This window comes from Pelodiscus sinensis, chromosome 17, assembly GCF_049634645.1.
Source record: "Pelodiscus sinensis isolate JC-2024 chromosome 17, ASM4963464v1, whole genome shotgun sequence".
Classification (NCBI taxonomy): domain Eukaryota; kingdom Metazoa; phylum Chordata; order Testudines; family Trionychidae; genus Pelodiscus; species Pelodiscus sinensis.
Window position 1 is genome coordinate 17,823,855 of NC_134727.1, and position 12,966 is coordinate 17,836,820.

At 47.1% G+C, this 12,966-nt stretch overlaps 1 protein-coding gene across 5 annotated transcripts in view; it reads right to left on the reverse strand.

The window, feature by feature from the left end:
* Positions 1 to 1,310: 1,310 nt before the first annotated feature.
* Positions 1,311 to 12,966, reverse strand: part of NEURL1B (neuralized E3 ubiquitin protein ligase 1B) — a 255,170-nt gene continuing 243,514 nt past the window's right edge. For all 5 annotated transcript variants that reach the window (XM_075900257.1, XM_075900258.1, XM_075900260.1 and 2 more), the window contains 3 exons: positions 10,190 to 10,897; positions 7,536 to 7,661; positions 1,311 to 5,963 (listed from right to left, as the gene is read on the reverse strand). In XM_075900257.1, coding sequence (XP_075756372.1) covers positions 5,719 to 5,963; positions 7,536 to 7,661; positions 10,190 to 10,897 — 1,079 coding nt within the window. In that variant the 3' untranslated portion in view covers positions 1,311 to 5,718. The remainder of the gene's footprint in view (positions 5,964 to 7,535; positions 7,662 to 10,189; positions 10,898 to 12,966) is intronic.

The following is a 12,966-nucleotide window of genomic DNA, read 5'->3' on the forward strand; positions in this document are numbered from 1 at the left end:
GATCTCATAACCAGCTTTGCACCTGGCAGGGAGCATTCTCTCGTGTTCCCATTGCAGCCGCCCTCTCCCCCATGTTCCTGTTGAAATCCATGGCAGAACCCCCATTGCCTTCAGTAAGTGAAGGGTCAGATCCCAGCCCTTCTTTAGGCAAAAAATAGACCCTTTCAGTGTAACCCCTAGGTAAACGTGCACCTTAGATTAAGATGCAGCCCTAGTTGGAGGTGACAGGTGGAATGGACCACAGTGTACTCAGTCTGCTCTTGCCCGTTTTCGAGTCAGATTCCTTCCCAGCACTGTGCATTCCCAAATATATTTGGAAGCAAGAGTGGACTTACAGCCCTTCTGCACTGAGCTGCATGGTGCCTGCTTGAAGCCTCTCCTTTTATGACATGCCTTAGAACACAGCACTGCTCTCCAAGCCTGGTGTACACCTTGAAAGGAGACAACGTAATAGTGCTTCCGCTAGCTGCACTTCGTAACTGTGGCGTGCCAAGAAGCTCTTCACACATCCATGGAAATCAGAGAAGAAATACGGGCTCAGTTAGTCTGGCCCATGCAGACTAGTTCTGTTGTATGCACTGTCTAGTTGTAGCTACAGAGCGGTTGAAGCACCTCCCTGCCACTTACTAGCTTTTCATTTTTAAATATTGTTGTACCCACTCTCAGGTCACAGCCTTAGGACCAAATCATACCCTGAATGCATGCACTGGGTTTTCTCTTAACGGGAACCACGAGGCTGCAGTGGAAACAAAACAGTGGTCCCATACGTCTCCCATGTGTTTTGATGTAATAGGTCAGTGGTCTCCAACCTTTTTAAGCACAAGATCACTTTTGAATTCATGTCAGTCCAGGATCTACCTCAAATCCAAATACCCCTGCCACACCCCCTTCGCCAAGGCCCCATCCTCCTCATTCTGAAGATGGGGTACAGGGGAGGGGGACAGAGTGACACCAATGCCCCCCTGCTTCTGTCTCCCCCACTCTGCACAACAAGCAGGAGGCTCCCAGCAGGCAGCTCTGAGGCTCTAGGCATGAGCAGCAGGGCAGTGGGCAGGAGCAGCTGAAGTGCTGGCACTTGATAGCCTCCCAGCCAAACCAGTCAGGATCACCTGTCAGAGGCTCCAAGATGTGCCGGTAAATCCTGATCTACTGGTTGGTGACCACTGTAATAGGTGAAGACAAGAGCCTCAGCTGCTGTAAATAAGCGGAGCAGCACCACTTTGCACAAGTTGGCAAGGTGGCGCTGCCTTTTGACCAACCAGCACTTCTTTTCCTCCAACCCACAGTTAAACATTCGTAAAAACCAGGGAGAACTTGTACAAGACAGTGCTTTATTTGTTTCATAAACAGGTAAAATTATATTAATGTAAAACAGATAAACAGACAAAAATAAAACAGCACAGAACACTAGGCTATAGAATAAAGACATGGAGAAGTGCAAACCCTTGCCCCGTGTCCCTTCACCCCACAATCTGCTTTAAAAGTAACAATACAAGATTAACTGCCTTAGAAATTGGGAAAATATAGATGAGTTGCTTTTTTCCAAACAGAGGGGGAAGGGAGAATCCATAGAAAGAATTTTCACTCCAATATGAAAAAGCAGAATTTTCAGTGAACACGAAAGTCTATAAAATTGATCCGTGTTATTTTTTTTGATTTTTTTAAAAGTTGCTTTAAAAAGGATAAAAAGTGCACAGACACCCTTATAAGGCACAAACAGATCTTCTGTACAAATTATATCAGACTAAAAATATATATAGCGGTACAAGTACAAACAATTAAATTCCTATGAGGTCACCTTTTTCCTGGGAATCTTAGTGGCCTCTCTGGTTTCCCTTTGGAAATCCTCAACAAACTGGAATAGGTAGGTTTACATGTCCACTAATGCTCATTTCACAATCCACGACACAGCCACAGTCTGGACATTAAACTAGCTTAATTACCCTGAATGATTGAGCCCTCTGCCTCTGCTGGGCGCTGCCCTTTTGCAAATCTATTTGCAGCCACTATTCTGGAAATTTCATTTTCTCATCCCAACTCTGTGCCCTGTACTGACCTCAACATCTGTAAAAGATGTATTCAAAACTACTGGTAGCAGGTGCCCAGGCAGTAGGATGGCCACTGGGATGAGTGAATTAAAGAACAGGTTTGAGAACAGCAAAGCCAGGAACGTTCAGTTGCGTTTTTTGCAAAACGATACCATGGAATGGAGAAGGCTGGCTCTAAGCTTCATTAGGTTCTGTCCTACCAAGCCACAGCTTTATGGCACAGATAATGTGTGCAGGTTTTAAAGTCAGTGGGGCCAGATCTCCATCTCGTGTAAACAGTCATAGGATCATTGACTTAGTGGAACTATGACACTTTACACCTGCTAAAGAGCCGGCCCAAACCTATTTCAGTCTCTCTCTCTCTCATCCTGTCACTGCTGGGGCTTGATTTTTAAATAGGGATCAGGCCCTCCCTGAAATGAGTTATAGACAGGGCAGATTCCCAAGAAATGCCATGAAGTCTGATGTAGCACCTCCCCCTGCTCTGTGAGCATAAGCAGCCTGCTACTGCCCTCTCTTCTCAGCAGAAGCCGTGACAGGGCCTGGAATCTGGGATTCTGCAACTGGAGACCAGCTGAACCAGACACAGCAACGTCTGTATTTACTTCCCCACTACTAACGCACAGAGAGTGAGCCACTTCTGGGCACAATGTCCTGGCTCTCTGGAGTGTGAAGGGAGTATTCTATCACTGGGCTTAAGACATCAAACTGGGGACTTGCAACCACCTACTGAGACCTCCCAACCCAGAGACCTCAGAATCCATGCCCTACTAACGGTTTTCAGAGCTCCTAGTGTAGGGACTAACATTTGGCCTATCTTTGGCAAGAAGCCCCTCCACAACTTTCATCTGCTGAACTAGTTCTCATTAGCACGCAGAGGGAGTGGAATACTTCGACGTACTAAATCGGAATCCCAAGACTTTTTTTTTTGTATTGTGGGGTTCAAGGATTCTTTTGTGCTACCGAGAATCCATGCCCAGCTGCTGGTACAAGAACTTGGGAGCCTCAAGAAGCAATTGCTGTCCTCTGTTGCAACATTTAATGTGACATCCTAGGGGAGGGGCAAGTCTTCAGTTGTTGCAGGTTGTCATTGACTCAGTCCCTCAGAGCAATGATGTTTTACACCAGGTTTGCACCTGCTCCTGCCTTATGCTGTTGACTGGTCCTTCAAGGGGTTCCATTTGTTTCATTAAGTTTATTGTGCAGCATGATGAGGCCCTAACTAGCCACCCTCTTTCAAAATCTCAGATCAGCTCAGCCCAGGGTGCTAGTACAGAAATGAAAGGCCTGAGATCTAAGCTAAGGCTGCAGCAGCTACTCTACTATTCCTCAAGAAAAAAAGTGTCCCCCCATCCCTGTTTAGTTCTTCCAAGATCTGCACATCAGGAAAAAAAATCAAAGGGAAGGGAGGGCATTTCTCATGTAACAGGTAACCATAATCTATTTCCATTTGAGATAGCCACCAGCATCCAAAGCACCAGCTGGGCAGATTAATGCAAGTTTGCTGATTCCATTCACCTGCAAAGTGATACAGTTAAAGCACCCAGGTCAAGAACAACAAAGACGGAAAGCAATAAAGTGGAGGCATCATTACTATAGCCCTGGGGTGCATGTGACAATTCTGTTTTCACTTCTAGATTGATAAATGCACCTCTCCAGAGAAAGCAGCCATTACCGGGCTGTAAATGAACACACTGCAGGGATCAGACATGTCTCATCTCCATCTCCGACCTCATCATACATAAGCTGGACTGAGTAAAAAAGTCATCCCCAGACTTGTTCCATCATCTGGCTATGGAAAAGAAGAGGGGGGCATACATGTCCCTTCTGGGGTACAAAAGACTGGGCCAGCAGGGAGTAAATAGAACTACACCCACCTCTTCTCACTTCAGTGTAGCAGCGGGTTTAACAGCCCGGGCAGAATTCCATAGTTTATAGCTGTCTAATATGACAACTAAAATCCATTTACCTTTTAAGCCCAACATCTAATAATAGATTGAATCCTTTTTCCAAGAGGTAATGCCAAGTGAGATGCTTGTTAATTTCAATTAGATGCCCTGAATTGCTCACTAAAATAACAGGATTTCCTGCCAGGCCCATTGCATGCTTGGTGGATAAAACCCTGAGCAGAAGAGAGTGCAAGTTAAACTGGACTTTTACACACCCTTTTTATGGGAAAAAAGGAAACTTCCTGGAACTGCAGACTACTGAGTGCAGCCTCTCTGAGCCTTGCTGCAACTGCTCACAGACACCTGGGTACAGCAACTTACAGTCTCCACTGCAGTTAGGGACTTCAGCTCCATGAGGTTTCTGCAAGATATTGTACTCCCAGTGGGAAAAGATGTAAGTGCCATGCCAAGGTGCAGGCTGGAAAGAAGGTCTTAAAAGGGACTTAAGTCACACATGACTTTGGGTGTTCAGCAGCTGTTAGATGACCCATGAAAATACCGTTTTACAGAGAAGAGCAATGCAATCTATTTTACATAAAGCACTTTACAATTACAAGAATATTATAACGGTCTCTCCTTCCTGTGCAGCCAGTGTTGCATGTACAGCTACCTCCTCACTTCCTTTCCTTTAGGCTGAGATGATAACAATGTAGCTGTGTGTCTGTCTCTCTTTCATGATCTAAGGCAAGGTGGTAACAGACTAATATGAAAAATAACTCCAGTAAATACATTAAATGGCCTATTAACTAAATTCCTACTTGGACTGTATGAGGATCCAAAATAGATTGTACTAATTCTTCCCCTCGGTGGTACCAAGGTCTGGCTTCATCCAATCTACAGCTATACTGTGGGAAGGGGACTGCATCGCTCCTAATATACACTAGTTCTCCTTCCTGTACTCCCCTCCCAGCTCCTTTAAGGTGAAGAATGTAAAAGCTGCTCTGCATTTACACAAGCTCAGAGTTCTGCATTTCTACTGCAAGAACTAGTGACAATGAAGACATCTCAGACTGCTCAGGGTGGCTTGAAGCATTTGACACATTATCCTGGTACAGTGCTAACACTACAGAATCCAGATCTTTAATAAGTAAATGAGGCTCTGGATTTCTAAACTGCTTGGCTCTGAAGTATAATTTGTAGCCTACACCTGTATTCAGTCCCTGACTTGAGATTTAATTTTTTTTTGTTTAATCTACAAAGCATTCAGTTCCACTGGCAGCTTCTGTCCTAGGACTGGCTCTCAACTCCAGTCTATTACCTGCTGCTGTCCTGACAAGCACTAACCCCAGCAATTACAGTAGCAGTTTCAAAGTTTTCACTCCCTGGGTGTGAAAGTGGGTGCTCCTGACCCAGGTGACAGCATAAACGTAAAATCAACTCCCTCCCTGCACCAGCTCCCCTCCCTAGAAAAGAGCGGTTGTACAAGACGTTTCTCTTTTGCAGTGTGAATGGGCCCACAACAGCGATTTGCTGGCTGGTTCATAGGGCAGCATCTTTTTGAAGCCCCGCCTACTTGGAAGCGTCAGGGTCAGGCCCCATTCAGACCAGAGAGCTCCTCAGTTCAGTTTTATCCCTGATTTATTCTACCAATCAAATATGAAAACACAGACAACGAGCCACTTGGTAACTACCAACCAGCATGGTAACCCAAAAGCAGGGACGGAAAGGCAGGGTTACTGCTAGCAGAGTTCTTTCCTCCCATGCCCAGAGGGAGGGCGGGGTCAAGGGCGGTATATTTTAATAACATCCTTGATGACTCGTCGGCAGATGGGGCAGCACGCATTGAGTTGCTTCTTCAGCCTAAGACCACAGGTGTTGCACAGGCACATGTGTCCGCAGGTGTAGATCACAGTGTCCACTTCACTGTCAAAGCAGACAGTGCACTCCCCATTCTTGCTGCACAAGGGCTCTGGAGGAGGGAAGACGGGAGAGACGGGGGGACTCAGTGGGGAACTCGGAGCAGTCACTGCAAAGAAGGGGGAGAGAGAGAACGAAATGTTATTCAATAGCAAGAACCGATCAAACAAGAGGGTTTGATAGTTAGAGTGTAGTGTTAGCCACACAGCCCACTTCAATCCATTTTCCAACCTCCTGCCTTAAATGTGCATTCAAATAGAGTCAGACTGTGGTTTACACATCTGGTTACAAGTACAGGGTGTGGATCCATTCACATGCTGCTATGAAGTTTAAAGAGGGAAGCATATTCACAGGACTCTAGGTCTGGGTTGGTGCACAGCGCTCCCGCTCTTTCCGAAAGCCCTATTCTCTCAAAGGAATGTGGCTAAGAGTCAACTCTCGTACAGCGATGAGACGGATTGTAACAGCCGCATTTCTGGCTGGGAATGCAGCACTTTACTTCCAGCCACAAGTATTTGCCAATTACATGACTGGATGAGAAATTTCTGGGAACCTGCCGAGCTCAGGACAATAGCACATTGTGCAGGGTTTTCAAGGTGTAAAATTCTATCCACACATTGGCTAGTGCTCACCCTAGGCAGCAGACCAGAAGTTGCATTTCTGTTCATAGTATAAGTTGATGTGATTTATGGGGTCACCGAGAATATACCCGAGATCTTAGGTAGGGATGTAAAACAGCCATTAAACAGTTAGTCAGCTAAACAGAATGTTAACTGTGATCCCACAGAGGGGACTGCTCAGCCCAGGTCCCATCTGTCTCCATCTGGGGTGCAGGGCTGGGGCTGCTGCTGCTCAGGCTGGCTGGGGTCCTAACTGCCCCCACTGGATCTGCTACTCTGTGTGGACCAGGCTGGGGTTTCACCTGCCCCGTCCCTCCCTCCTGGGGCACAAGGCTGGGGCTGCCACCAGGAACGCTGTGGTCCCACCTGCTGCCCTGTCCAGGTTCCCACCACCCAGCCTGGATAACCAGTTACCTATCCGGTAAGACTAAGGCTTATGGGGTAACTGGTTAACCATGCACATCCCTGACCTGGCAACAGTGCTTCCCGGCTCCCCGTTCCACTAAACCGCACTGAAAATGCTCCTGCTCTTCAGTCCATGGTCTCAGAGTCCTGCCCTTCTCCCTTTGTTACCCCCAGGCTAGCCGTTTGCAAACTTTTTTTCTCATGACCCAGTTGAAGAAAATTGTTGATGCCGCGACCCAATGTAATTTGACTAAAGCGTGGGTTTGGAGCCTAGTGCGCTCTTCTGCCTCCCACCCTCACCTAACAGCCAGGCCTGCTGCTGGCTGCTTCCAGAGCACAGCACCATCTGTAATACCAGGACAGGCAGGAAGTTGCTACAGCAACAAGACCCAGTGCCTGACCTTCTGCAATCCTTGAAAACCTCCATGCTACACTGTCACACAAGCTGCACCAGTGTGCTGCACCAGTGAGCTGCACCAGTGAGCTGCCTAGAGAAATCCAGGTCTGGATGCTGGATTCCACACATCATGCAAAGAGCAGTAACTCTAACTATGGTAGGCAACACAACTTGCTGGATTTCCTGGTTTATTTCCTGATCAGGGCGATGACCATGTGTCTTCCAAGCTGCAGGGGCACACCACAAAGGCTTCCCTTACCTAGTGATGACTCCGAAGCTGACGAGGACCTGTTCACACTGAAGGCCATATCTGAGTCACTGTCATACTGTGAGCCGCCAGGGGATCCTGAGGGAGAGACTGTTCCAGGACTGGATTGGACAGTGCCTGCAAGTACAACAGCATTCAGTCAATTACAGGGGGGAATGGACCTCCTAAGCATTATCAGTGCTACATAATCTGAACAGCAGCATCTCTGCCTCACTAAGTGCCACGCAGTAGATCGTACTTTGGAAGGAAACACACTCAGTTTCTGAGTTCAGGGTTATAAAATTAACACTTCTTAATCAATAAAATGAAAAGATGAACTTCTCTCTCGGCCCAGAGTGTGACCACAGTTCTTGTTCCTATTTCAGTCAGCCTGTTTTCTGCCCTCCTGATCAGATTAGGAACACCTGTGAGAGATGTCAGGCAGTGATTATCTCCCTGTTTACCTTAATAGGGACATCTTTCCAAGCAAAGACAACAAAGCAGCCAGTGGCTGGCTGCCTGATGTTACCACAGTTCTGCAAAGGCAATCAGCCTCATCCACTTGGGAGATGGGAGGAAAATTTTTAATGCTACACCAGCTAAGCAAAAGTGTAAAGAACTGCAGCACAGATCTTTCCATGGAAGGTGCTTTAGGGTAATAATCAAAATGCAGCCCAATATATGGAGTGACTGGGATATGTCGTTTCTTCTTAAGCTTAAACTAAATAGTCTGCTTAGGGCAACAAGGGATACTGCTGCTCAGCTACGACCATTTTGCAATATGTCAGTGGAAGAAAAGCTTGAGAAATGTCTACAGGAATGGGCCTTACACAAAAGGTTGTGAAATGAGAGCTTGTGGCTAGGGTACACCCTGCAATGTGGGAGACCCACGTCTAGAACTTCAAAGCCCTGCTCCAATAAATAGCTAATTAAACAGCAGCAACATCTTCAGCAGGTGAGCCAGCCCCAGCCCAGTGCGCTCAGCAGCCTGTTGATTAGGGCACTCTCCTGGCAGGTGGAGACCTGGGTTCAAGTGCTTGCTCCAAATTCAGTAGCACACAAATGCAAACCTAGACTAGCCCAACAGAGGGCTTTGGTCACAGAGCTACTTGGCGGACTGGGCCAGATGCGCTGTGCAGGCTGACCCCATCCATGCCTGGCCTGCTCACCCTGCTGCCTGTTAGGCCTCCTCAGTGCGCGTCTCCTGCATTAAGCACTTCAGGCAAGATAGTGGGGCAGGGGAGGAACGTTCCATCTGAGAGGTCCACTGATTATCACATGATCCCTCTCCTGATGACTCAATAGAGGCCCTGTGCAACTTTGACTATTCTGTGCTTCTAAAGGGAATGTCCACAGGCCAAATTCTGTGCTCACAGATCACACCCAGTGATGCTTCCATACATAATGTACCATGCACCTATATCCAACTGAGCACTTGGTTACTAAAAATGAGGATCTCATTTTTTTCAAAGGCAATTTTTACTTGATGACAAGGCTTCATTCTCTTTTCATACAAGCTGGTGTAAATCAAAAGTAACAAATGAAGTCATGGTGATGTTTTAGGGTATGTCTACACTGCACTGTTTGCCTGGGTGATTAACACTAGGTTTGGTGTGACTTGCACTCGGGTTCACTTTGCCATAATATGAGCATCCCCATTCAAAACCCTATCCTGTTCCTATGTCCAAACTATTTCTTCACTGCCTCGTGTGTGTTGTGTGGCACAAGGTGCTTTGTGCTGAGATGTTTTAGGATTCTTTCCCATCTACTGCAGGAGAACGAGTTCATCTCACAAAAGGAGCTGTGGGAAAGGCACTGGAGGACTATCAGTATTCAAGTGATCTTGTTTGACTCTATTACGAAGTGAGTGGGCTCCAGCCAATGCTACAGTATAGCTTGGGCTTTACCTCACCTCACGACCTGGCAAACAAACATAAGTTCAAAATATAAGCAAGCACATGCTCCAAACTTTTATGCCTGGATGGTGGGCAACCCAGGCTTAGACTACAGTGCAGACATACACTTAGAAGCACCTGCTCTAACTGCAGAATAATGAACGGGTGTCATTTTTCTGCCTTACACTTCCAAACTGAAACTGCCACAAAGTTCTGGCTCAAGAATCGCTGTGCTTTGTTGGCAGTAGGGAACACAGAAGAAATAGAGTTAGATGTGCAGAGGAAAGAGCAAGTTTCCAGTGCTGACAGTTGGAAAAAGCCTCCATTTAATTGAACAAATTGCACCTAGAAGGAGTAGAAAGATGTGCCCTCTAAACCACCTGACTTACTTTAAAAAACCCATCTGTGCCTAGTGAGTTCAGTTTTTAATATCTGTTGGCAGGACTAGTGAGTTTATAAAGATTCTCCTGTGCAAAACATTACAATACAATTTAGCTTAATATGAGCCTATGCAATATGAGAAGTCTCACCCATTGGCCTTATAAATGACAGATATACCTATGTTATACTTGCTGACATTTCTTTCCATGTATAAACACAGGCACACATCTTATTCAATGCTTGACAGAGCTGACCACGTTCACTAGGGGCCAGATCGTGAACTGCACTGCTCTTGAAGCCAATGTCACCAGTGTAATTGAGAGAGGCACACAATTTGGTGAAATTTCACAAGACGCATGTTGCTTCACATTAGTTTTAGGCTGCACTTACCTAATATTTTGAGCTGGTTGATTACACCATGGATTGTGAAAAATACCCAGAGAGACTGAGAGGTGTCCACGCACATAAGCATCCCTCGGCTGACTCCATTCATTCCATGGTGCACTTCTCCGCTTGGCAAGACTACAAAGGTGAGGATATCACCATTGCTGAGGGCTGGGAATGCTCGGTAAACCACCCAGTATTCCTTGCGGTCCAAGAGATAGTCTGGATCCGCTGGGAGCTCATTTGTCCGTAAAGTACCTGGATCACAAGAAGTGATGCCAAATGAAAGGGCCCCATGATACGGCAGCCCTAGGTGTCCTATTTCCACAAAGAGGCTTTCTCCAATGTGCAAAGGTCGGTCAGAAAACATCAAAGTCCTATTGCTTTCTTGCCAATTGGTACATGCCACCATGCGGTCTTGAGAAAAGGTAATATCAGGCCCGCGGGTGAGGTGGAAATGCAGATCTGTATCCAGGAAGGCAGGCACACCCGGGGTACGCTGCCGTCTGTTTGGGCAACAGGGGATTATGTGGTTATCCACCGACAGTCCCGGCACCCGACTCAAATTTAGGTTAGCAATTTTGGCCACCACCTGATTGTTCTCCAGTTCATTGTTATTGAAGTTGGCGGAATCATGACTGCTTTGAGGAAGGCAAGAGCTCAGTCGTGCACTACTGAAGTGGGTGGAGGTCATGGTCTCTGCAAACATGCTATCTGTGAGGCAAGTACGAGAACAAGTTGCATTAGACTCAAATTCAAATTACGTCCCTTCCCCATGTAAGTAGTTCCCCCCAAAACATCCCCTGAAACCCTTCTTGCAGCTCAGCTATGTTTAGTTCCTGTATTGAATTCTGCACACTGACCATCAAGGAGAACGCGAGATGATGTTCCGCCATTGATTTTTTATGGTGTATGGTAGAGAAAATTATCTGGAACCACCATCAATGATGAAAATCAGCTGTCAGCTGCATGGTTACATCTCTGGGTTATCTCAAGAGCAGCAAGTACCATAAACCTTATTAACAGAAGTTGAAACACTTACAGTGGTAAAAACAGGGTGAAGCCCAGTAAAGTACAGGCAGTCCCTGAGTTACGCGGATCCGACTTATGTCGGATCCACAGTTACGAACGGGGATTTTCTTGCCCTGGACGACGGGAGCGGCGGGACGCCTGGTCCCGCCACCCACGTCCTCCGGGGCGAGAAAAACTACTCTGCGTCTCCCTGGTCTGCTGGGGAAGGGTGGGGGAGAGGAGCCAGATCAGCGCCGCGGTCCCGCCCGGGTCCTCCTCCGCTTTGCTCAGCGTCTCCCTGGTCTGCTGGGGGGGGGACGCAGCTAGTGCGCCCCCCCCCAGCAGACCAGGGAGACGTGGAGCAAAGCCCCGGGCCTGTGGTAGAGCAGGTGGGGCGCTGCCGGTTGGTCCCGCAGCACCGCTCCTTGGCGCTACTGGACCAACCCGGCAGCACCCCAGCTGCTCTGCCCCAGGAGTCCTGATTCAGCCGCTGCTGATCAGTTTCAGCAGCGGCTGAATCAGGACACCTGGGGCAGAGCAGCTGGGGTGCTGCTGGGTTGGTCCAGTAGCACTGAGGAGCGGCGGTGCTACTGGACCAACCCAGCAGCACCCCAGCTGCTCTGCCCCAGGCGTCCCCAAGTCAGCTGCTGCTGAAACTGACCAGCGGCTGACTACAGGAAGCCCCTGCCCCGGGCTTCCTGGAATCAGCCGCTGATCAGTTTCAGCAGCAGCTGACTTGGGGATGCCTGGGGTTCTTAAGTTGAATCTGTATGTAGGTCGGAACTGGTGTCCAGATTCAGCCGCTGTTGAAACTGATCAGTTTCAGCAGCGGCTGAATCTGGACCCCAGTTCCGACTTACATACAGATTCAACTTAAGAACAAACCTACAGTCCCTATCTTGTACGTAACCCGGGGACTGCCTGTAGACAGGCAGCTGCAAAAAGGGGGGGGCTGTATAAAAGCTTGAAACCACTTCATAAAATAGGATTCTCCACTTCTATCTGCTTTAGTGAGATGTCTTACTACCCTACCCTCCATTCTCCCCCCGATCCTTTCCCTCAACCCTGTGTTAAGGAAATGCAAGCCTAATACATTTATTTAAAAAATACACAAATTACCAAAAACAGTTGTTTTTAAAAATAAATATATCCACTTCAACAAAGACGTCACTGTGCTTTGAAACACATGAGCAAGTCACAAGCTCTGTCAGAAGCCTATTTCCCACTTGCTACTATCTCATCAAGAGACTGACTGTAACAGATGTTTATGCCCCAGAAGCATTTAAGACCCCGATAATGTTCAAAGCTGATATTATGTATAGATTCCTGGCAAGAGCTGGTCATGAAACCTATACTGAATACAAACAAGGGTGGAAATTATTTTGATTTTTAAAAAGTCCTCTGACTGAGCAGGGTGAAGTCACAGTTCAAGTCTCGTAAACTGAACGTGCACTTCAGCCATATGCAATTCCCTGCTGCCTATGTATATATTTAATTCTTAAGTAATTATATTAAAACACAGAGTAAATCAAACGCACAAGGCATCAAGACAGAGTGAGCAAACCATCATTCAATTCATTCACAGAGATGGAAACACCAGCATCATCTGTGCGCTCTGCTACTTATGGGAGAAGATCTATTGGGTTTTTACCAAAGAAGGCAAAACATAGGAGTGCATTCAGTAGTTGGAAAGGACAGGATGCCTCGGCTTATATGCACGATTTCTCTGAGTGCCCAAGCAGCAAGGCTTCAAGCCTAATCTTAATGGCTGG